The 24520-nt window shown below is 37.4% G+C and overlaps 1 protein-coding gene across 1 annotated transcript in view; it reads left to right on the forward strand.

Annotated features, from left to right (window-relative positions):
- The window catches only part of LOC124365626 (probable pre-mRNA-splicing factor ATP-dependent RNA helicase mog-4), a 31842-nt gene extending 8080 nt beyond the window's left edge, over window positions 1–23762 (forward strand). The window contains exons 2-6 of the mRNA XM_046821617.1: window positions 638–764; window positions 5563–5743; window positions 6034–6160; window positions 22755–22964; window positions 23619–23762. Of these exons, the coding sequence (XP_046677573.1) occupies window positions 638–764; window positions 5563–5743; window positions 6034–6160; window positions 22755–22964; window positions 23619–23762 (789 nt within the window). The remainder of the gene's footprint in view (window positions 1–637; window positions 765–5562; window positions 5744–6033; window positions 6161–22754; window positions 22965–23618) is intronic.
- Window positions 23763–24520: the final 758 nt, after the last annotated feature.

Below are 24520 nucleotides of genomic sequence, written 5' to 3' on the forward strand. Positions count from 1 at the left end.
AGCAAGGGAACGCTACACCATCTTAGATCCTGGAAGAGGGTGGAGAATTTCCCCAGGTGGACCTTATCGGTTGTTTCTGTTGGTTTGTAACTGCTGAAACTGTAAACTGGTTGGTCTCATGGTACACTTCCGGGGTGTGCAAAAAGCCTTTAAGGCTTAAGTGCATGGCAATAGGCCACCTCTTAGAAGAAGAAGAAAATAAAATAAGTTTTCTGTTTCTTCAAGTCAACAGTTCTTTTATGTAATAGATAATAATTAAAAAAAATATATATATTCTGGATTATAATTGAATTTATTAAATTATTTTACAAAGTGAACATGAATAGTGTCACAATATTATAACAATTTAATTAGGTATAAAATTTAGAGAACATAACAATATATTAACTTATGTTTTTAAGAAAAACTATATAATAGATATAACAGAAAAACAGTATAATTAACTTATATAAATCAACACTTTTTTAGAGAAATGGAAAAAAATGTAAATAATTTTTAAACAGTTGATTATATAACATTTGGGGAAGGAGCACAGCAGTAAATTTATTCAATGATTTTTAAATTTTAGTTTGAAAATTGTGTATATATATATATATATATATATATTTATTATTATTTATTTATTTACAATTTTTAGATGGGAAAGTCCAGTGATAGCAGTGGCAGTGATAGTGAAGATGATCGGCGAAAAAGAGATGAATTTGCTGAAAGACTAAAAAAGAGAGACAAAGAAAAGACAAGAAATGTAGTGACATCTCGATCAGGTAATTTAAGTTATATAAAATTATATTTATATAATCTGTTTGTGGTTTAATTGTTTCTCTTAAGAGATATTTTCCAGTTTCATTATTCTGTAACACTTATACTTTTTTATTGTCACATTTCTACTAACTAAACTACACAGTGCAGTTCTTGTAGAATTTCTTTTTGTACATGACATGGATTAGTGTCATAGTTGTTTGCTGAGCATCTCATTCATTCTATACCTTTCTAAACATTTTCAAGAGTTTTGTGGACATGTATGTTAGCTTCAATAAGGTGAGGAGTGAAGTGCATGAAAATCTCTGGACGAATGCTTTATCTTACTTTATGTCATAATTTGCTAATTAATATTGAGGGTCATTTGAAAAGAAAGTTACTCAGATAAGTACCGATTCAAAAATAATTATTGCGTTTGATCCGTTAATGAAATATTTCTAGAAAGAACCTCACAAAAATGTCAAAGCCAGATGTCGAGCCCTGGATTTGCAGTGACTGCAAAACAGTATATACCCCAGCTAGATCTCCCAACAAAAAAATCTCATCTCCACAAAGTAAATCTTCCCCAGGCCCTGAAAGCTTAGCTGTTATTCAAAAGAAAATTCAACTTTTTGATGAACAAGAGGGCCAGGACTTGGAAACCTCCCTGGCACTAGCTGCTGAGGCAGGCAGTCTTCTTGTTCAGGAAAATGAGGAACTTAAACAGGAACTGCACAATAGCAGAACCGAAAACGCTAATCTGCAAACTGAAGTATGCAGATTGAAAACTGCTTTGAAAGATGCCGAAGACCTGGAGGATGTTCTGAAACTCTCTGAAAATACAAATGCAACTCTACAAGATAGAAATCAAGAACTCCATCTCGAAACCCAACATCTAAACAGAAAATTAAACCAAGAAATGTGTCTAAAAGAAGAAATCATTATCCAAGCGGAGAGCGACAAGCATATGTTAAACAGCACTATTAACGACTTACAGAGACAACTGAAAGAAAACTCTTTTAAGTTCGAACAAGACACTATTTTACTTAAAACTCAAATACAAAGTTCATCTTGTACAGAAGAACACTTAAAAAAGGAAATTGAAACCAAGAATGATAACCTTATGACCTTACAGACGGAGTACGACCTCTTATGCAGGAAACTGAAGGATCAAGAGGAAAAAATCAAATCCTGCATATCAACCTTCCTTACCAATGTGAAAAATAATTTTTCATCTGACATCTCACTACTTGGCATCAGTTCTACAAATGAAAAACAGGCAGTAGGTGTAAAACAAAAAGGTTATGCTGAAATCATGACCCAAGAAACTACAAGGGAAGTCAGCCAAACTCCTTTCAAAACACAGAACCCGGACATGACCAGGAGAGACAGCCAAACTCCTTCTGAAAAACTGAACCAGGATATGACCAGGAGAGACAGCCAAACTCCTTCTAAAAAACTGAACCAGGAAATGACCAGGAGAGACAGCCAAACTCCTTTTAAAAAACTGAACCAGGATATGACCAGGAGTGACAACAATAGATTAGAACCTGACACGGCCACAAATAAGCAGTCCTCACTTAGGAAAATCACAACACACCATCCCCCCCTAAATGCAAGACTACGATCACACAATGAAACAATAGAGGAGTTCTTCAACAAAAACATAGACCACTACAGGCAAATCATTAATAGTTACCCAAGCAGAGCGACAACCATGGTTCTGGAGAACAGTACACAACCTCGAAGTGATCAAAAGGAATCATCTTTTTTAGACTTGAGCACTTCAAAGCAAGGCAGACAAAAATCTCAAAAAAAGGAAGACTTGCCATCCTGCATCAAAACATAAGAGGACTACAAAGCAAATCCCATCGCCTCCTTCACTTAGCGGAGCTGGAAAAACTCAATGTCATCATCTTAACAGAGCATGGACTCCGACAAAACCAGATAGAGTCCATTAAATGGTTACCTGGCTTTGAACTAATAGCCCACTACAGCCGCACCCATCACAGACTTGGAGGTGTAGCTATCTTTGTAGAAGATGCTCTACAAGCTTATGTTGAGGAGGTTGATGTGTCACAATATTGCCAAGAACTTTCATGTGAGGTCGCAATGATCAAGATAATTTTTAAGAAAGACATTACTTACATCATAGGCACATATAGATCACCTGATAGTAACTTAGAAGATACAATAGCCACATTAACTCGTATAATAGATTACACTCATGTCGAAAATAAACATCTCATTATCATGGGAGATATAAATGTTGATATACTGGAGCCAGACAGAAACACAGCAAAATTAAACGAAATGCTCGCTTACCATAATATTCAAAGAGTTGATCTGCCAGCCACAAGAATTACTCCTATATCAAAATCATCTATAGACTGGATTGCTTCCAATATGATCACTGAAGCACTTGACATATCAGTCTTTAACACTGGACTCTCTGATCACACAGCCCAGAAGTGCACTATCACCAACTTAGAGGAAATAAAAACACCTAAATCAGTGCACAGAGCAATTGGAGGAAGAAACTTGGATGAGCTGAAATGGTTGTTAATAAATGAAAGGTGGGAAAAAGTGTATACATCTTTAAACTCAGAGGAAGCTTACAACAACTACAGAACCACGGTAACAATAGCTCTGGACACTGCTTGCCCTCTTAAAACTGCCAGGACTAAAAAGACCAAACCTAAACACTTTGCAGATGCAGAAGCATTAATTCTGAAGAATGATTACCTAGCTTACCTCAACCAGTTTGAAACCACAGGAAATCTTGCTGACAGAATCAAAGCGACAGACTTAAAAAAAAAAGTTATGACCCAAAGACTGAAGACCCTAAGAAGTCAAAGAATCGCAGATCAAATTACCAACTCCCAAAATAAGTCAAAAACAATCTGGGAAACGATTAATAGTGTCCGATCAAAAAAACAAGACACCTTACCTCAGCTCAAACTGACCATCAATGGACAACTTATTGAAGACACATATGCTGTAGCTGAACAGTTCAATGATTATTTTGCCAACATTGCAAAATACACCATTGATCGTAATAATGGCACTGCCAGGAGACCAGTTGAACTCCCTGGAGGGACTCACACCAGTGAACTCAGATCATTAAGACCCACAACCCAAGAGGAGTTAAGATCAATTATTAAAAGCTTAAAATCCAAAAACTCAGCAGGAATTGACGACATATCCACAAAAGTACTAAAGCACTGTGCAGAAGAACTAATTTGCCCCCTCACTGACATCTTCAATAAATCTTTCAATGAAGGCCACGTTCCCTCCGCTCTAAAAATATCCAAAATATATCCAAAATTTAAGACTGGTAGTAGAACAGAATTAAGCAACTATAGGCCCATATCCTTACTCCCAACGGTCGCAAAACTCTGTGAAAAAGTAGTACTCACCAGGCTTCTAGAACACTGTACACTCAACAACCTGATAACAAGCTCTCAGCATGGGTTTGTCAAAGGTAAATCAACTACCACAGCAATGATTGAATTACTAGAATCAGTAATTGACAGCTTAGAAAATGGGAACCTAACTACAGCGATCTTCCTCGATTTCAGCAAAGCGTTCGACTGCTTAGGACACGACCTCATACTGAAGAAACTGAATGCACTGGGTGTAACAGCAACGGCCCTAAAATGGTTTGAGAGTTACCTCAAAGACCGTAGTCAAGTAGTTGAAATTAAGTCTACAGTAAAAGGAACCACCAAGGCAGTTCGGTCGCAACCTCTGCCAATCCAAAGAGGTGTGCCCCAAGGATCTGTGCTGGGCCCAGTGCTGTTCATTCTTTTTACTAATGACCTCCCAGAATACTTAAGTGAATACACTAAAACTTTGATGTACGCAGACGACACAACTTTAATCCTCGACAACCATTCTCCTGAAAATCTGTGCCTGAATGCTTATATTGCTGTCAATATGGCATATCAATATTGTGATGGAAACGACTTAGTGGTGAACCCCTCCAAAACTAGCCAATTAGGATTTGGAAGAAGATCAGGGCAAATAAACTCCTTACCAGAAGTGAACTTAGTTGACCAAACCAAATTCCTTGGGGTTTTAGTTGACTCTAACTTATCTTGGACCCCTCATATTGACCAGCTATGTAACAGACTGAACTCAAGCTTGTATGCCCTCAAGCAGATCAAAGCTATCGGAGATCTGACTACTGCACGTACTGCCTACTTCGCTCTGTTTGAGACACACATAAGATATGGACTGGCTGTATGGGGAGGAACCTCAAAAACCAACATGAACAGAATTCTAATCCTCCAAAAAAAGGCAATGAGAATCCTTGCAAACCTTCATCCCCTGGAAAGCTGCAGAGAGGCCTTTCCAACCCTAAATATCTTGACTGTGACAGCTCTCTATATCCAAGAACTCGTGATGTACGTGGACGGAGAAAACCTTACAAGGCTTGAAGACATTCACTACTACAACACACGCAACTCAACAATGTACCAACTTCCCACTCACCACTTAACGCAGTATGAGAAGAAACCGACCTACATGGGAAGAAAGCTGAGCAACTGCCTACCAACAGAAATACGGACGAAGAAGGGAAAAGAACTGAAGACTGCACTCTGGAAACTACTCTCTCAACGGGCCATCTATACACTTCAAGAATTCTATCTGGATGTCTCAAACTATCAGACAAATCATGAATTTTGATGCTATCGATTATTATTATCACATAAATGTAATAACTTACTTTTTGACACTATCTCTGTACTTGATGTATATGAATAAAGAAACTTTTGACTTTGACTTTGACTTTGACTTATGACTTGTTTGTTATGGTAGATAAGCGAGCATATGAAGAGGCAGCAAAAAGACTTAAACTCGAAAATGAAAATCGAGAGAAAATAATACCTCGATTACGAGTTGAGTCCAGAAGAAAATATTTGGAAAAACGTAAAGAAGATAAAGTAGCGGAGTTAGAAGCAGACATAATCGATGATGAATATTTATTTAATGAGCAAGAGTAAGTATTCCATTAATTTAAAGTTAATTGTAGTTTTTTTTATAAATTATCCAAACTTATTAGATTCATAATTGTTCCAGCATACATACTTTTAAAGGTTTGCCAGATTTTGGGAGTTTATAACCGATAGTTTTAGCGCTTTTATTAAACTTGAAATGCACCAAAAATTATAGGTATAATCCAGCAATCTCTATTTATTATCATTAATGAGGGATCTTCATTCACAAAGTAGTTTGGTTTTCTTCCACTCATATATTATGTTCCTTGTTTCACGTGTGTTTTATTTACAGGCTCACCGAGCGAGAGAAGAAAGACAGAGAGCACAAGAAGAAACTCCTTACCTTGGCCAAAGAGCATGAGAAGGCCAGAGAGCTGGAGAAAGTCCAACGTTATCACATGCCTCAGGATACCAAAGATGTACGTTATGTTTCAGTTTACTTTACTTGTCTATAGCCCTAGAAAACAATCTTATAATAATTGAATCAACTCAACATACTAATTAATACATTAGACAGTTGTTATCTGTCTGCCGATGAGTGAGGAGCTCTTATCTTTAGTCTCCACGCTTATCTAACTACGGGCCATAACCTGTCCAGTGTAGTAAAGATATGCTTTGCCAGTGAATATTTTATAAGTTGTATAAATTTATTTTGTTACTCCATCGTAAAGATCTATTTTATTATTTGTGTGTATTTTTCACGAATACTATGTCCAAGTGTGGAAAGTGCAGTGTAGAGTTACGTATCGGCGACGTCACACTGAAGTGCGTGGACTGTAATGTTACGTTTCACCCGGCTTGCACACGCGTGGGTGCGGTACAAAATCTTACAAAAACTAAAATAAAATTTTGGAAATGTGACACATGCAAGAGTGAATCAGCCTCCGTACAAAGCAATGAAGATGTGGGAGAAGATAGAAAATCCATTCTTGAGGCCCTAAATGTAATGAAAACGGAAATTATTTCCAACGTCGATACCAAAATGGGACGTATTGAACAAACTGTTAACAAGCTGTGTGATGAAATAAAAGAACTTAATGTCAAAGTTAACAACTTGGAAGAAGAACAGTGCAAGTTGAAGGCAAGATGCTGCCACCCTCCTCGCGGGTTAGCAATATTGTCGGCCTCGCTCAGTGGAGAAGGGCGTGAGTATTGGTAGAGCGCCAGGACAACCAAGTTCTTGCGCAGTGACAGAGGACTACTAAGATTGACGGATACCCAGATGGTTACGGTTTGCTCGGTAATAAGGGCGCCACCTTGTTGATGGGGTGTGATAGTCGCAGGTCTCCAACAAGGAACAGTTTCCTGCCCTCAGGTATGCTCAATCGAGACCACTACCATGCACGCAAGAACTATTAGGTTTACGACACTAAGCCTTAGGTACTTAAATTAGCCACAGATTTCGGTTGATTATTTTCTAATAGTAAGTTGCAAGGTCTCTAATTAAATATCAGGCAATTAGAAATTAAAACCAATATTTCACATATTTCATTCTGTATTGCCTATTTCTCTCACAGTGCTAAGGTCTTAAACTAAATAAACAAATATATATTTAACTTAACTTAAACTTAACTCGTTGGCCAATTGAAATAAAAATACGAAAAATTATTACGGTAGGAGCGCTCCGATTACTAATACAAAATTACAGTGGCCAAAATCATGATGACCATATTCCTGAACTACAAAATTACAAAACAATAATTCACATGAATACATAATGGCTAGACATTAAATTAAAGTTGAGTCCCATTTGTCAAAGTCCGGAACTGGATCCACCCTGATGCAGTTATTCAGGCCTAGTCCGGTAGGTAGAGGCTCCACTATGACATTGACGGAGTTAGTCCGACCTCCCAGGGGAGCACGATGGAATAAGTAGTGTAAAGTCTACTCACCAACTGGGCGGACCCAAAACACACACACGAGCCGTCGATTGTATCGTCCGTACAATCCAATATTGAAACTTTAATTTCATAAAGTCAGTTTTATTCATTTTCTGCCGCTCATTGAAATCAGTAAACACTACTTATAATCAATCATGAAAACAATCTCAAACTTAACTGAAAAGAAACCAGCTGACTAAAACAGCAACATCTGTCACTATTGTTGGTGTGTCTAACATACTCGTATTTAGCTTACAGCGGCCAGTAAAATGTAAAGAAACGTTTAATGTATAAACATAAGTACATTAAAAAAGCGCAGAATCTGCCAATTACAATGATATACAATATTGGTCTTAAACACAAAGCATAATTATTCTGACACAGAAAAAATTAATTACGTTTGTTCTTACTTAAACTAATTAATTACAATAATTATAGTAAAGTGTATTGAAGTATTAACATAATGCATTAATGTATGCACTTTCACGGCAATGGTAGGTATAAATTTCATGACAACTGCCTTTACATTATTCTGAGTAAAACTAAATAATATACAAACATTAGGACATAAAGTTACCGATTCAATTATTTATAGAACAGTTAACAAGTTTAGTAAGGAAATTTATGAGAGACGATGCAATTGTTACGAGATAATATCTCGGCCTAATTATGTACAATTCACAGAAACAATTTGTGGTTACAGTATTTGACACTATGAACACGTATTTACAACTATTTATCTCCGTGAACTATTAAAAGACTAGATTAGTATTAATTTATTACAGATAACGTATTAATTTCCTACGTTTATCGACAGGACTTGACAATCTTACTACGAGGCCCAAGGCTTAGTTTACCGTAGATATTTAATTATGTAAAGACAAAATTATTATACTGAAATTTTACTAACTGACATACGCAAGCGACAAAATATCAATGGCATGGTAATGGCTCACCTTAGCCTAACTCCTTTATTTGAACAGCTGATTGGCGTCTAATCAGTGACCGTTCTGTTATTGCAGCAACAATGAATGCGCGCTTCTTCATTTGGATGTAAAATTTCGTTATGTAGAGTGATCAGTTCTACATAACAATTGCTCAGGTAAAACAGAAAAGTACACGTCACAAACACCCCCCATCCGGCAGAAAATTTCCCAAATTTTCTTCACTGCCGAAATTTCTTAAAGTCCGACACATGCCACTGGCCTATCTTCTTGCCGTCCATGTCCGCCAGCTTATAGATCAGAGGAGATACCTGTTCAACTATTACGTAGGGTCCAACATAGCGTGGTGCTAGTTTGGCTGCAAAGTAGTTAGTAGCATCAGACTGTACAAAGTTTCTTTTCAAGACGACGTCTCCCACTCTATAAGTCACAGGTCGTCTGCGCAGGTTATAGCGTTTAGCATTTTTTTCATGGGCTGTTTTCAGTCTCTCTGAAACCTCTTGGAATATGTCCTTAAGCTCTCGTAGTTTCTCACTAAAGGGACCACAATCCTCAGTAGAGGGTACACCCGAACCATCGTTAAGAACTTCATATCCGTCTCCCGACGTAGCGAGTTCTCGCCCAAAGTTCAAAAACGCGGGTGAATGCTGTGTCACCTCATGATGCGCGGTGCGGAGTGCAAAACCTATTTTTTGGAATGAATTTGTCCCATTCCCGGTGGTTGTCTGTTACATAAGCTCGCAACATAGCAACGATATCCCGATTAACCCTCTCTGCCGGGTTCGCCTGTGGGTGTCGACTTGCGTTCAGTAGTATCTTGACATTGTACTGTTTGGCAAGGTCCTTCACTGGTTTCCCGATGAAACTCAGACCCGTTATCACATATGAAGTACCGTGGTACTCCGTAAACCATAAAGATGTCCTCTTCCAGGTGTTGAGACACGAGCCTTGCCGTAGCAGCTCGGAGAGGTCGTAGGACTGAGTACTTAGTAAACGTGTCAGTAATAACCAACAGGTACTTAAAGCCTCTTACTGATCGTGGCAGAGGGCCAATCAGGTCTGCAGCGATCATCTGCCATGGAGAATCAACTGCACGTCTGCTGCCCATAACGCCCGCAGGGAGTTGTTGGTCGTACTTAGTCCGTTGACATACAGCACATTTTGAAACATAAGTGGCTACATCCTTCCGCATTTTTGGCCAATAGTACAGCTGTTGGATACGTTTATAGGTCTTTGACACACCTTGATGTCCAGCAGTTGGAGTATCGTGGCATTCGAACAAGGCCTGGGATCTGAGATCTTTTGGGAGTACCAATCTCCAGTTATCTTGGTGAAGCGAGGGTTCCAGTGTGTTCACATTCTTCCACAGTTTCTCCTCCTGAGTTCGCCACTGACAATATTTTTTGAGGGCCTATTTTAACCTTTTCCAACATTCCTTTGTACCACTGGTCCTGTATTGTAGCTGGTATCTCAATCAAGTCACAATGAATCACGTCTGGATGAGAGGGTTCAGTCGATATCGGTGGAGTGGTCCGAGAGAGAAGATCTGGCACAACGTTCTCTTGCCCCTTACGGTGTACTAGGTGAAAAATCATAGGGCTGCAATCGCAGAGCCCAACGAGCCAGACGTCCTGTCGGGTCCTTCAAGTTACTTAGCCAAAGCAAACTATAGTGGTCTGTCACGGACCGTGAACCTGGTTCCTTCCACGTAAGGCCGGAATTTCTCCACAGCAAATATCACCGCAAGGCACTCCCTTTCAGTGGCCGAGAAGTTCTGCTCTTGCCGAGTTAATGTGCGGCTGGCATAGGCAACAACACTTTCTCCTTGCTCACTGTCCTTGGCTAAGAACAGCGCCGATCCCCACGCCTGAGGCGTCACAGGAGATTGTGAAAGGCTTCGAAAAGTCTGGACAGGATAATATTGGAGCGCTAATCAGGCAGGATTTTACGTCCTGGAAGGCCATCTCGGCTTCTGGAGTCCATTCGAACTGATTTCTCCGTTTCAGTAAGGAAGTCAAAGGAGTCATACGTGACGCGAAGTTGGGAATGAAGCGTCTGTACCACGAGGCCATTCCAGTAAATTGACGAACCTCCTTTTGGTTCCGGGGGATTGGGATATCCACAATCGCCTTTACTTTTTCAGGGTCGACTCGCAAACCCTCCCCACTGACAATATAGCCCAGGTACTTCAGTTCTCTCCTGCAAAACTTGCACTTTTCTCTATTGAGGGTGAGCTTTGCTTCACGAACTCTTCTAAATATCTCTTTCAAGGTTTTCAGATGAGACTCAAATGTAGATGTCACAACTATAATGTCGTCTAGATAGACGAAGACATTCGGCTCCAGCTCTGGTCCCAAGACTGTGTCAACGAAGCGCTGCCATGTTGCGGGAGCTCCGCACAGACCAAAGGGCATCGTGACGAACTGGTATAAGCCACGACCCGGTATTGCAAACGCGGTCTTCTCCTTACTTGCCTCGTCTAGTTCAATTTGCCAATAGGCGCTCTTAATGTCCAGGCTAGATAAGAATCGAGCATCTCTCAATCTATCCAGGATAGCGGTCACCTGTGGTAGAGGGTAGGCGTCCTTTCGGCTCACTGCATTCACCGCCCTGAAGTCCACAACAAACCTTTTACTGCCATCAGGTTTATCCAGTAACATAATTGGCGAGGACCAGGCGCTTTGTGAAGGCTCTACAACCCCTAACTGCAACATGCGGTCTAGCTCCTCATTGATGAGTTTTTGACGAGCAGGGGATACATTGTAGTACCGCTGTTTGATTGGTGGCACACCCCCAGTGTCGATGACGTGCTTCACACGGTCTGTTCTACCCAATGTTGATGGCTCATCCTCGAAATGCTCCTCGAGAAGATCTTGTAGCCGTTTTCTCTCTGCTAGAGTTAGATTGTCTTCCGATGTGATTCCCTCAACATAACCACAAAATAAATCCACACTCTTCGTTGCAAAGTCCCACTTCCGATTGCGCATATCCGCAACAATGTGCATTATTTCCCAGAAGTCGATGCCTAGGATTAAGGTATGCTGCAGTGATGGTACAACGCAAACCTTTAGACTTTTAGTACGGCCCTGTAAAGTTATGGGTAGATTGACAAAGCCCTTGACCTCATGGCGTGTTGAGTCGGCTGTTTCTACAAAACGTCCACTGGCACTCTGAAAGCGAGCGGGAAACTGATTCAAAATCCACATTCCATGTCCACCTAAAAACGTTTGGGAAGCTCCCGAGTCTAAGAGGGCGGTAACTTCACGGCCAAACACCCTCACTTTCAAATAAGGCCTATGGTCTTCTTGTTGGCTATGAATGACATAGTTTATGGCCGGGATGGTCTCAGTATCCAAGGAGCCAGAACCACCTACTTCCTTTCTGACCCCTTGCCTTGAGCAGCATTTTACACAGTCTCGTTTAAACACGTCCTCCTTTCCACAACCAAAACAAAACCTGAAGCGGTGGCCCTTATCTCCACAATTCCAGCAGACAGGGTCCTGGCGGTCTGAATTTGCAGACTGTACGCTGGCCACACGTCCGGATAAAGGTTTTCGTGGGTGGTTCTGATCGTGATAAGCAAGGTCCGGTTCAAGGGTATTTTCCCTTGTAGTTGCGGGCCTTATTCTAACCATACTTAGTCGGCCCGCTTCGGCTCTACGTCCCATGGATCTCAACTGTTCAAGAGTTTGAATGCTGCAAAGTGCCAATCGATCTTGCAGCTGAGGGTGCAGGTTATTATAGATCTGTGCTAAGCGAGTAGGTTCAGGAACAGCTACTGCTAATCTTCCATATAAACCCTCCATAGCGGCTATATACAGATCTATCGGCTCATTATCTCCCTGCAGCCGATTAAAGATTTCCTGATGAAGTCTTATGTCATAATCCGCAGGCTGAAAGACTTCTTTGAGCTCCCTCGTCAACTGATGCCATGATTGAATCCGAATAGACGCAGCACGGTACCAGACAAGCGCTGATCCGGCAAATAAATCAACCGCAGACTCATATAGCTCTTGATGTGTGACTCCTCTTGCCCGACGAAGTTCTTCTACTCTCTCAAGAAATGCAGCGATACTTGGTCCGGAATTGTCAAACTTTAGCCCCCACTTGTAGACTGGGACATATCTGGGCCGGGAACTAGCGCCTGTGTCGTTTCGAGTTAGTGAAAATCTGGGAATGTAGTCGTCCTCTGGAGGTCCTCTTCTTTCTTGACCTCTCAAATCCTCTTGCGGGATTCTTTCTTCTGTTCTCTGCTGAGGTCCTCGAAGTCGCAGTTCTTCTAACTTCCATTTCTCTTCTTGCTGTCTGCGGGCTTCTTGCAGTCGTCCTTCTTCTTGTTTCCATCTTGCCTCCTGTTTTCTTCTTTCTTCTTGTAGTTTTCTCTCTTCCTTTTGGAGCCGTTCCTCTTGGTGACGCCTTTCCTGTTGTAGTTTTCTTTCTTCCCTATTCCGCCATTCCTCTAGAAGTTTCCTTTCTGTCGCCAGGTTCTCGTCGTCTTCAGTGGTTTTATTTGGTTTAAATGCTAACTCTAAAGTTTTGGGCAGTTCAAAATTAGTTTCTTGTGCTCCATCCTCTGGTAGTTGAAGCTGTTGAAAACCACCTGCCGATGTCCTGGGATCCGGTTGGTTCTTCGAATCAGAAGTCCCTCTAAAAGAATCCAATAGCTCCTTACTTCTACTTAGCAACTTTTCCTTACTTTCCGATTGCTCACTATCAGAAGATGCCCCAATCGGAATTCTCTCCACTCGGAGATACAGATGCCAAAGACGAGCCACAATACGAGGAAACTCGTTGTCCTTATTCGTGCCTTCGTAATCACTCACTAGCGAAGATAAGTCCTGGTACTTCCATTCGCATTCCTCCAATTCCGCATCGGCATCCAAAGAGTTTACAACGGTTTCATCAACCTGGGTATCAGCCGAAAAACATTGAGTCAGACGCTTCCTCAGTTCATTAGCGTTGCCATCGGTATCAACATTCCTAATTTTAAGTTCGTAGATAACCTCAGTCTTACGAAGATGATACGCATTCATCGTGAGGTAGGATACTAAAAATTCACCAGATAACCAGAATAATTCATACAGCCCACATGGAAATATCACCTCGCACTAATTTTAGCCAATCCTAAAAATGCAGTTCTTTCCAACCAAATAACAACACTAGAATGCAACCAACGATTATGTAAGTTCACATCATCCTCAGTTTGTCATACCGGGGAAAGTTCAAATCCAAAACAAAATTATTTATTTTATGTTTCGCAAAGAGGTATTTTTTCCAATATTTAACTTAAGATCATGAACACTAGCAAAATTTCACACATAACCATTAACAAGACATTACCAGTGTTTCCAATACTAACAAACAACAAAAATACTAAATACTATCTTTCAAAAATATTTACACTACAAGTTCAATACAATTTTATATTCTGTGAAAGTCAGGTGCTAACACAAGGGGCCCCGCGTTGGGCGCCAGTTTGCCACCCCTCCTCGCGGGTTAGCAATATTGTCGGCCTCGCTCAGTGGAGAAGGGCGTGAGTATTGGTAGAGCGCCAGGACAACCAAGTTCTTGCGCAGTGACAGAGGACTACTAAGATTGACGGATACCCAGATGGTTACGGTTTGCTCGGTAATAAGGGCGCCACCTTGTTGATGGGGTGTGATAGTCGCAGGTCTCCAACAAGGAACAGTTTCCTGCCCTCAGGTATGCTCAATCGAGACCACTACCATGCACGCAAGAACTATTAGGTTTACGACACTAAGCCTTAGGTACTTAAATTAGCCACAGATTTCGGTTGATTATTTTCTAATAGTAAGTTGCAAGGTCTCTAATTAAATATCAGGCAATTAGAAATTAAAACCAATATTTCACATATTTCATTCTGTATTGCCTATTTCTCTCACAGTGCTAAGGTCTTAAACTAAATAAACAAATATATATTTAACTTAACTTAAACTTAACTCGTTGGCCAATTGAAATAAAAATACGAAAAATTATTACGGTAGGAGCGCTCCGATTACTAATACAAAATTACAGTGGCCAAAATCATGATGACCATATTCCTGAACTACAAAATTACAAAACAATAATTCACATGAATACATAATGGCTAGACATTAAATTAAAGTTGAGTCCCATTTGTCAAAGTCCGGAACTGGATCCACCCTGATGCAGTTATTCAGGCCTAGTCCGGTAGGTAGAGGCTCCACTATGACATTGACGGAGTTAGTCCGACCTCCCAGGGGAGCACGATGGAATAAGTAGTGTAAAGTCTACTCACCAACTGGGCGGACCCAAAACACACACACGAGCCGTCGATTGTATCGTCCGTACAATCCAATATTGAAACTTTAATTTCATAAAGTCAGTTTTATTCATTTTCTGCCGCTCATTGAAATCAGTAAACACTACTTATAATCAATCATGAAAACAATCTCAAACTTAACTGAAAAGAAACCAGCTGACTAAAACAGCAACATCTGTCACTATTGTTGGTGTGTCTAACATACTCGTATTTAGCTTACAGCGGCCAGTAAAATGTAAAGAAACGTTTAATGTATAAAACATAAGTACATTAAAAAAGCGCAGAATCTGCCAATTACAATGATATACAATATTGGTCTTAAACACAAAGCATAATTATTCTGACACAGAAAAAATTAATTACGTTTGTTCTTACTTAAACTAATTAATTACAATAATTATAGTAAAGTGTATTGAAGTATTAACATAATGCATTAATGTATGCACTTTCACGGCAATGGTAGGTATAAATTTCATGACAACATGCCTTTACATTATTCTGAGTAAAACTAAATAATATACAAACATTAGGACATAAAGTTACCGATTCAATTATTTATAGAACAGTTAACAAGTTTAGTAAGGAAATTTATGAGAGACGATGCAATTGTTACGAGATAATATCTCGGCCTAATTATGTACAATTCACAGAAACAATTTGTGGTTACAGTATTTGACACTATGAACACGTATTTACAACTATTTATCTCCGTGAACTATTAAAAGACTAGATTAGTATTAATTTATTACAGATAACGTATTAATTTCCTACGTTTATCGACAGGACTTGACAATCTTACTACGAGGCCCAAGGCTTAGTTTACCGTAGATATTTAATTATGTAAAGACAAAATTATTATACTGAAATTTTACTAACTGACATACGCAAGCGACAAAATATCAATGGCATGGTAATGGCTCACCTTAGCCTAACTCCTTTATTTGAACAGCTGATTGGCGTCTAATCAGTGACCGTTCTGTTATTGCAGCAACAATGAATGCGCGCTTCTTCATTTGGATGTAAAATTTCGTTATGTAGAGTGATCAGTTCTACATAACAATTGCTCAGGTAAAACAGAAAAGTACACGTCACAATGCGACGGGTTGGAGCATGAACGGGACCGACTGAGCGGAGAGGTACGAGACCTGCGGCTTCGAGTTTTGGATGCGGATCAATATTCTCGGAGAACCAATATCGAAATACAGGGTTTACCTCTTACACCAGCTGAAGACATATACGAAGTTTTAAATAAAATTTCCTCAAAACTCGGAGTGCAATTTAAGAGGGAAGACATTTCTGTGGCGCATCGATTGAGACTGTATTCAAAAAAGCAGGTCCACCCTCCAATTATAATACAGTTTATTTCTCGAAGTGTAAGAGACGAATGGTTCGCGGCTTCAAGGAAGAACAACCTACAGTCAACAGATATTGCAGCTGCGTTACCGCCAAGCAGAATCTACATTAATGAACACTTAACGGCTGAGAACAAAGCGCTACTGGGAAAGGCCAGGAGACTTTTACGTGAAAGGGAGCTGTATTTCGCTGGTTACGTCAACGGAAAAGTTCTGGTGAAGCGCCGAGAAGGTGATAACGCTAGGAGAGTGACAACCCTTGATGATCTCGACACCTTCATTACAGAATCTCGTTAATTCTGAAGATCATTATTTTATTTTCGTAAGTAATGTACTTGTATTTTGATTTGTTAAAGTAAAGTAATGTAGTTTTTATTTTCAAGTTCAGTACAAAGATTTTTGTTATTTATAATTTACATACATAGGTGAACAATGGTTTAATATGGTATAAAACAGCATTAGTTAAGTTTTTCTTTGTTTTTGCATGTAATAATAATGAGGGAAAATCATTCTTTTGATGATTATTGCCCTGAGCCCAACCAAGTTTTATGATCTATGTGTGAATGTATGTAAGTTCACAGTTCACAAACTCTTAATTCATTTTTAATATAAGTCACAATACATTGTCCCAATGCACCCTGCAAGGTGCGTGCGGGAACCAAAACTAAACAATTATATGTCCATTTACTACTGACTTGCTGCATTTTCTTGCTATGGTATTTTTATTTATATAAATATGGCCTGTTTACACTGCAATCAATACATTTCTCTGTTTTATAGTTTTTTAAATAATTACATTTGGTTACTCAAACAAAACAAAAAAAACTATATTTTTTACCTTAGTTTGCATTGTGCGCATTTGCATACGCATACATATGGCACTACAACAAATAACCATTATATAAACTGTGAGAATGTACAACGATATAAACTGTGACAATGTATAACAATGTAAATCTATGAGAATGTATAACAATATAAACTATGAAAATGTATAACAATATAAACATGAAAATGTATAACAAGATAATATAATTAACAATTAAATAATAACCAACAACTCATGTACACAACCAATAAATTAACACGCGCTTGTGTGTGTGTGTGTGTGTGTGTGTGTGTGTGTGTGTGTGTGCGTGTGTATGTGTGTGTGTGCGTGTGTGTTCAACAAAAATTGTAAGGGGGCTAGTTTTAATTGATAAGTACATAATTTTAATCATACATTAAAAATAAGAATGGTATAGTTTAGCGTATGACTATGCAAGTAAAATATAGGACTCTGTTATGCTTGTTTCATAAATAAAGTTAGGAATGCATATTGTAATTTGTTTTCTTTCAATTTTAAAGTATAATGATGTAGAATACTCTTAAGCTAAACTTGATTTTAGTTCGGAACACAGTTTGTGTTTATATTAATTGTCATAAACACATATGTATATACCAGATTAGACATAATATTAAGATTAAATAATTTAGTTCAAGGTTTATTATTTTTATCATACACTAAAATAGTTATTGTATAATAATAGTGGGCTTAGCAGAAGACTATGCGCACAAAAATTTATCGATTCAGTTCTTATTCTCATATTATAGTGTTTAATAATTGGAGTATATGTTTTTTAGAACTTTTTTGTATTGGTACTATGCCAACTTAGATCTTTTTCATATTATAGTGGTATAACTTAAAACATAAACATGACTATTAAATTAATTTAGTACTGTTCACTGGGCAGGTGGGCGTCGTGGGCTATGGATCCGATAGAGGGCAGCGATAATGATCTAATTGAAATTAACTCATGCATACAAATCCCAGATTTTTCACTTCTCAATAATTTTTTTAGTAGCAACAATGGTCACGACAAACTAAAAATATATCACTGTAATATTAGGAGTTATTCAAAAAACATAGATGAACTGATGATTTATTTAAGCCATTTGAACTTTAATCTGGATATATTAGTTTATGACTGAGTGTTGGCTGAGTGATGGGGTGGAGGGGGTGAGCATTGATGGCTTTGACATTTACTTTACAGATAAGCAACGGAACCGGAATGACGGGACAATACTTTATGTAAACAAGCGATTGACTGCCACTGCCACGCAGATTACGTTGGGGGAGGTGTTTGGAATTAGTTTAGATTTTATTTATTTAGGAGAACAGTTCAACTTACTTGCACTTTACAGAACTTTTGATAGCAATTTACACTTATTTATAGATGAGTTAGAAAATTATTATTCGAGAACGTTTAGAAACAAAATGTGTGTATTGATAGGAGACATAAACATAGACTTGCTTAAGAACGAAGTGCTGACGGATAAATACATGAATTGTTTACTTGGAACGGGACTTGTGAAATGTGTAGACAAACCTACTAGAGTAACTGAAAACACTCAGTCTTGTCTCGATCACATTTTTGTACGATATAGAGATATGAGTAGAGTTAGAGCAGCTGTGGTCGAGACAAGCCTCACAGATCATTACAGCACTGTTTTGACAATAACCGGACCTACGGCCACTAACAAGACACAGACTGATACAGCTACGTACGTAGACCGAATGTTACTTGCTGACAACCTGACACGCGCCCACTGGGAACCCGTACTTGAGTCCTTGGAGGGCCAATACTTGTTCCACACTATTTAACGATATAGTACAGAAATCAATTGAGAATGCCACAAAGTTAAGTAATAAAATATCTACTAGATCTAAGAAACTTAAGCCTTGGATATCTGCGGGATTGATTTGCTCAATAAGAGCGAGGGATAAGTTAAGTAAAATAATTAAAAAACAACCTTTTAATGTGTCATTAAAATATTATTACCACAACTATAGACAAACTCTAAGCACATCATTAAAACACGCTAAGAGAGAATATTATCGTTCTAAAATTACTGAAAACAGAAAAGACCCTAAAATGTTTTGGGGAATAGTAAACGAATTGGCGGGTAGGGTGCAAACCAGGGATACATTTCCAATACGAAAGTTTCTGCCGACAAATTCAAACATTACTAACGATAAAATTACTCAAGTAGCAAATGATTTCAATAATTATTTTGCGTCTGTTGGGAAAACGTTAGCCGATACAATTAACCCGGTAGGGGACCCAGTGGTGAGCGATAGCGACTATAGACTGGATGCGACATTTACGTTACGTACGGTGACAGAACTGGACATAATACGGCACGTGACAAATTTACGTGGAGGCTCTGCCCCGGGTCATGATGGCGTTTCTGCACGGGTCCTCAAGGACAATTTAAGCACTTTTATGAAACCACTGCTATACTTGATCAATTTAAGTATAACCCAGGGAATATTCCCTGACAATTTTAAGTTGGCTAAAGTGTACCCTTTGCACAAGTCAAACAGCTTTACTGACAAAAACAACTTCCGTCCGATATCCCTCTTGAGTGTCTTTGCTAAGGTACTGGAGAAGGTAGTTAAGGAACAGCTCGTACATTTTCTCCAGGTAAATAATGTACTTTCTCAGTGTCAGTATGGGTTTAGGGACGACAGGAGTATTTCGGATGCATTGTTTGATTTAAATAAAGAATTAAATAGTGCAATCTCAGAAAACAAAAAATCAATGCTAATCTTTTTAGACCTCAAAAAAGCCTTTGACTCTGTTGATAGAAATAAGTTAATGAATAAATTGGAACAATTAGGTGTTAGGGGCAATGCCCTTACCTGGTTTCAAAGTTATTTTACCAATAGAAAACAATATGTCTCAATTTGTAATGTTAGTAGCGATGCAATTAATGTAGACTACGGTGTAGTTCAAGGGAGTACACTTGGGCCAATTCTGTTCTTATTATATATAAATAATATTGCCAAGCTAAATTTAAACGGAAAAAATAACATTATTTGCCGACGACACACTTATTTTTCTGAAAGGAAATACATGGGCGGATGTGAGACGAGAAGCATTAAGTGATTTAATGTTATTGAAAAAGTGGTTTGATCAGAATGTCCTTTCCCTAAATATAACTAAAACAAAATTTATGCCAATTTCTTTGAATCCTCAGTCGGATTATGTCTTAGGAAATCTGATCATACATAATTGTGGAAATCACAGTAACAGTACCTGTATTTGTGAAGCAATCGAAAAAATAAACTCGTATAAATATCTTGGCGTTATTTTAGATTTCCGTTTGAAATGGTCAGACCATATTGAATATCTCAAACAAAAGACCCGAAAGTATATCTTTGCCTTTAAGAACCTTAGGGATATTCTTGCTGTTCAAGAAATGAAAATGGTATATTATGCATACGTGCAATCTCTTTTTGCATTTGGGATAATTTCTTGGGGGGCAGCTTATAAATCAAATCTTGATCCTCTTTTTACGGTTCAGAAAACAATTTTGAAAGTAGCTTTTAAAAAATGTCATAGGTTTTCAACATCCATTTTATTTCAAGAAACTAAAATGTTTACAATAAGACAACTTTTTATAAAATCTCTTTTAATACACATGTATAAAAATTTAGATGATTTATTTGTAAGAACTCAACACACCCATAACACACGTTATTCTAGATCAACAGGAATTCTACCACTGCAATTAACTAAATCTTATTCTAACACCAACTCATACTATCTTGCTCACGTGCTTTTTATAAATATGAGTAAACAGTTTCCAAATTTTAGTTTTTTCAGTGAAATTTCTACAATTATTTTTAAAAGGAAGGTTAACCAGTGGTTATTTATCATTGTCTATTGAGGAGGCCGAGGCAGTGCTGTCTACGAACTACAGACGGACAGTTTGACATGTAAACAGCCACCACTCCTATCCCATCATCATTCATTATCAATAACCTATTATAATCTGCGGTGACCCTGCTTAATTACCATTGTTGCTAATATGTATATGTTTTAAAATTAATAATATTTAATGCTTTAAAACGGGTACAAAGCAAAATTACGCGGTTTTTTTCCTTTTAATATATTCATTGCATATTCGCATGTGTATGTGCATGCATATATATATATATGTATATATGTATGTGTGTGTGTATGTATGTGTGTGGTGTGTAGTGGTGTATTATTTTGTACTATATTTATATTCATTTTTTTTTTATTAATCCAGTCCGTTATTTCTTCAGGCGTGAACAACTCGAGACTGCGCACAGGCATCATAGCCCATGCAGGCTCATTTCCCGAGGACAATGTTTTTTATACATGATGCTATTTTTATGATGTTTATTTTATGTTGTTTATTCTATGATGATTATTTCTTATTCTTTCTTCACATTTCAAAATTGTTCGGTATTGTAACAATCTAGAAATTAATTGTACAGATTGTATTATAATATTGTACATATTTTTGGGAAATAAAAAAAATCAATTCAATTCAATTCATAAGTATGTGGAATAGTGAAGAGGAAAACATTCAGACCAAACAATCCAAGAAGGGAGACTGTATTGATGGTGGTAAGAAATTTCCTACTGTGATTAAAAATTATAGTATCATACTAGATTGATGGATATAGGAAGATAACAAAAGAGTTAAAAAAAAATACCTAGTTAATGGTATAATTCTTTTGCAGATAATAGTTTTTTGAACTGTCATGCTTAAAACTAACTGTAGGCATTGGATTATAGGATTTCGGACATTTGGCATTGTTATATGTAACAAAAGGTATAACAATAAAGTGTGTGGTATAAGACTATGTTATAACTTTGGTTACATTATAACAATGAAAAATGTCCAACATCCTGTTATCCTTTAAACCTTCCATCGTCAATAACAAACTTTAAATAAAGAATTGGATTATAATTATATCAGTGGCAGTCAACAAGATAGAGACTCAACATACCTGGATAAATCTAGGAATAATGATTTTGGTACTAATCCGGTTTTTTTATTTCACTATACATTTTAGTGATTGGAATATAATTTGGTGAGGGTAATTTGGGATTCCTGTATCACCTTGGTCTGAATTTATCCTTTTAATGACATGTAGCCTGTAAAAATGTTTAGGTCTTGCTTGTGTGGTCAAGGGTTTAAATTTGGAATTGCAATCTGAATTTCAGAAGCTAACCAATATAGTTAAAACCAAACTGTCATGGTTCCACTCTGTCTAAAACTATATCATTCACTTAGTTTCCAGGGACCAGTAGCTATGTCACACTGACAAAAAACAATTCAGCTGTTTATTTTATTTTCCAAAAGAAAACTAATTCATAATGGAATTGATTTCAGCAGTTAGTTTACAACATAATCATCGTAACTGAGACAATCAGGGAAAGATAGAAATTTCTCTAAATAGATGGAATTTTATTTTGACACAAAAAAGTGGCGTAATCATTATTAAAATTAGTCTGATAATGGGCCAGATTTTAAATGTAAGTAAGTGAACAGAACTGAGTTCAACTAGGGATTGAAAAATATAATCTTTTAATTGGATTATGTTTTAGTGTTTTTATTGATGTATTGTTTTTATTGTGGTATTGATTGTAAGTATGGATATTGTAGTACAAGTAAATTAGAAAAGTTAACAATTATTTAATTAGAAGATGTTATAATTGATGCCATAGAGCAAGGACCACTATGAGGAGGTGGATGAGAGAGAGAGGATGCCACACTACGAGCAACGAAAGTGGGAGGAGGAGCAAATGTCCTCAGCAGTATTCCACTTCGGTGCCAAGCAGAAGGATCAACAGCAGCAGGAATACGACTTGGTGTTGGACAACCAGATTGACTTCATACAAGCTCTGTGCATGCCAGGGAACAGGGACAAGGACAAGGTAGTGCAGCATTGAAGATTTAATATATTCGTGACTAGTTAATATTTCTTAACTTGTGGATATGAAAGTATTGAAAAACACGTTAACCGAGCCAACCAATGAATATAGGGGCTCTTGAAATACATACATCTTATTACAGCATTTTTCTCAAAATATTTATATACAACAATACATAATATTGCTTAAATTTTTATTTGTTGTACAATTTTTTAATTAATATTCTTGTTATATCAAAATTCGTGTAGTACAGTAAATATTAATTCTACATTAAAAATAATATTCAATATAAAATATAAAATAAAAATATAATACAATGAATAATAACAAAATAATGATATTAATATTTTAATAATATTTAATACATTTGATTTAATATTAATGCATTTTAATATTTTATGTATTTGTTTTATTTTTGTTTGATATATATAAATTTGTTTTGTACTCATATTTGTTTTTAAAATACTTTATTGAATTATTTTATTTTATTTATTAATATTTATAGTATATGGTACCAAAAAGTCCTTTGAAGCAGATTAAATTGTACAATACTGTTAGACACAAATAAACTAGTGTACATCTTAAAAAAACAATAAAGTACGTTTCTATGTTTATTTGTTGTGAATAAAATGTAAATATATATTATTTATGTTGTAGGATAATGAGGAGGTAACGGAGGCACAACGTAAGAAAATGAACATTGAAGAAACCCAACGTAGTCTTCCCATATTTCCTTTTAAAGAAGATTTAATAGCAGCTATTAGAGAACACCAGGTAACTATTGTATTTACCAACCAATAGAGAATACCCTAGTTTAGGATTAAATTTGGCTTATTGTAATTTTAAATTATATTAGGATTTCGTTCATTTGCAATTGTTTATGTTTTAAAATTAGAATACTATGTTTCAAGGATTGACAGCTCTTGAACTTGAGATATTCTTCCTCAGGTGTAAAAAAACCTAAGACATTAGGTTAAGAGGAAAAGAGAATAAAATTCTAGAAATAAAGTGTTCTATTTTTGTAAACATAACAATAGCATATGTTTGAAATTTAATCCCTTTCAAATCATCCATCGTCAATAACAAATTTTAAACAAAGTATTGTAATTTATTGGAGAATCACGAAGTTGAAAAATCATTCATATGAGTTTACTCTCTGCTTTTTAGCGCTTCTGATTGGGTGTTTTCCTCAGTTGTTATTATAATACTTTTGAGTTAGTGACACAACTAGAATTTGGTTAGTGTCACAACGCAGACGTACATGTTTGGTGGGTTTAGTCTAGACAATGGCCCGGATGTTGCAATCGATTCGCCCGAGCCGCTTTATTTAGACTATGATTCAGACATCATCCCTGCCACGCCGTAACCTTGCTCGCGTGTTATCGTTCCTACATCACGGATACCCCAGCAGACCCATGTTCCGTCTGAACGAATACCTTCGCAGCTGAATTTTCTAGTATACAATAGCGAGTGATATGATGTGGCGCACCATTGCTGTTCGTGCGGCCGCTGACCGTGAATTAATTCGCGCCCGCTGATGCCCACGCGCGCCAAAACAA

The sequence above is a fragment of the Homalodisca vitripennis genome, chromosome 6, assembly GCF_021130785.1.
Source record: "Homalodisca vitripennis isolate AUS2020 chromosome 6, UT_GWSS_2.1, whole genome shotgun sequence".
In the NCBI taxonomy this organism is placed as follows: domain Eukaryota; kingdom Metazoa; phylum Arthropoda; class Insecta; order Hemiptera; family Cicadellidae; genus Homalodisca; species Homalodisca vitripennis.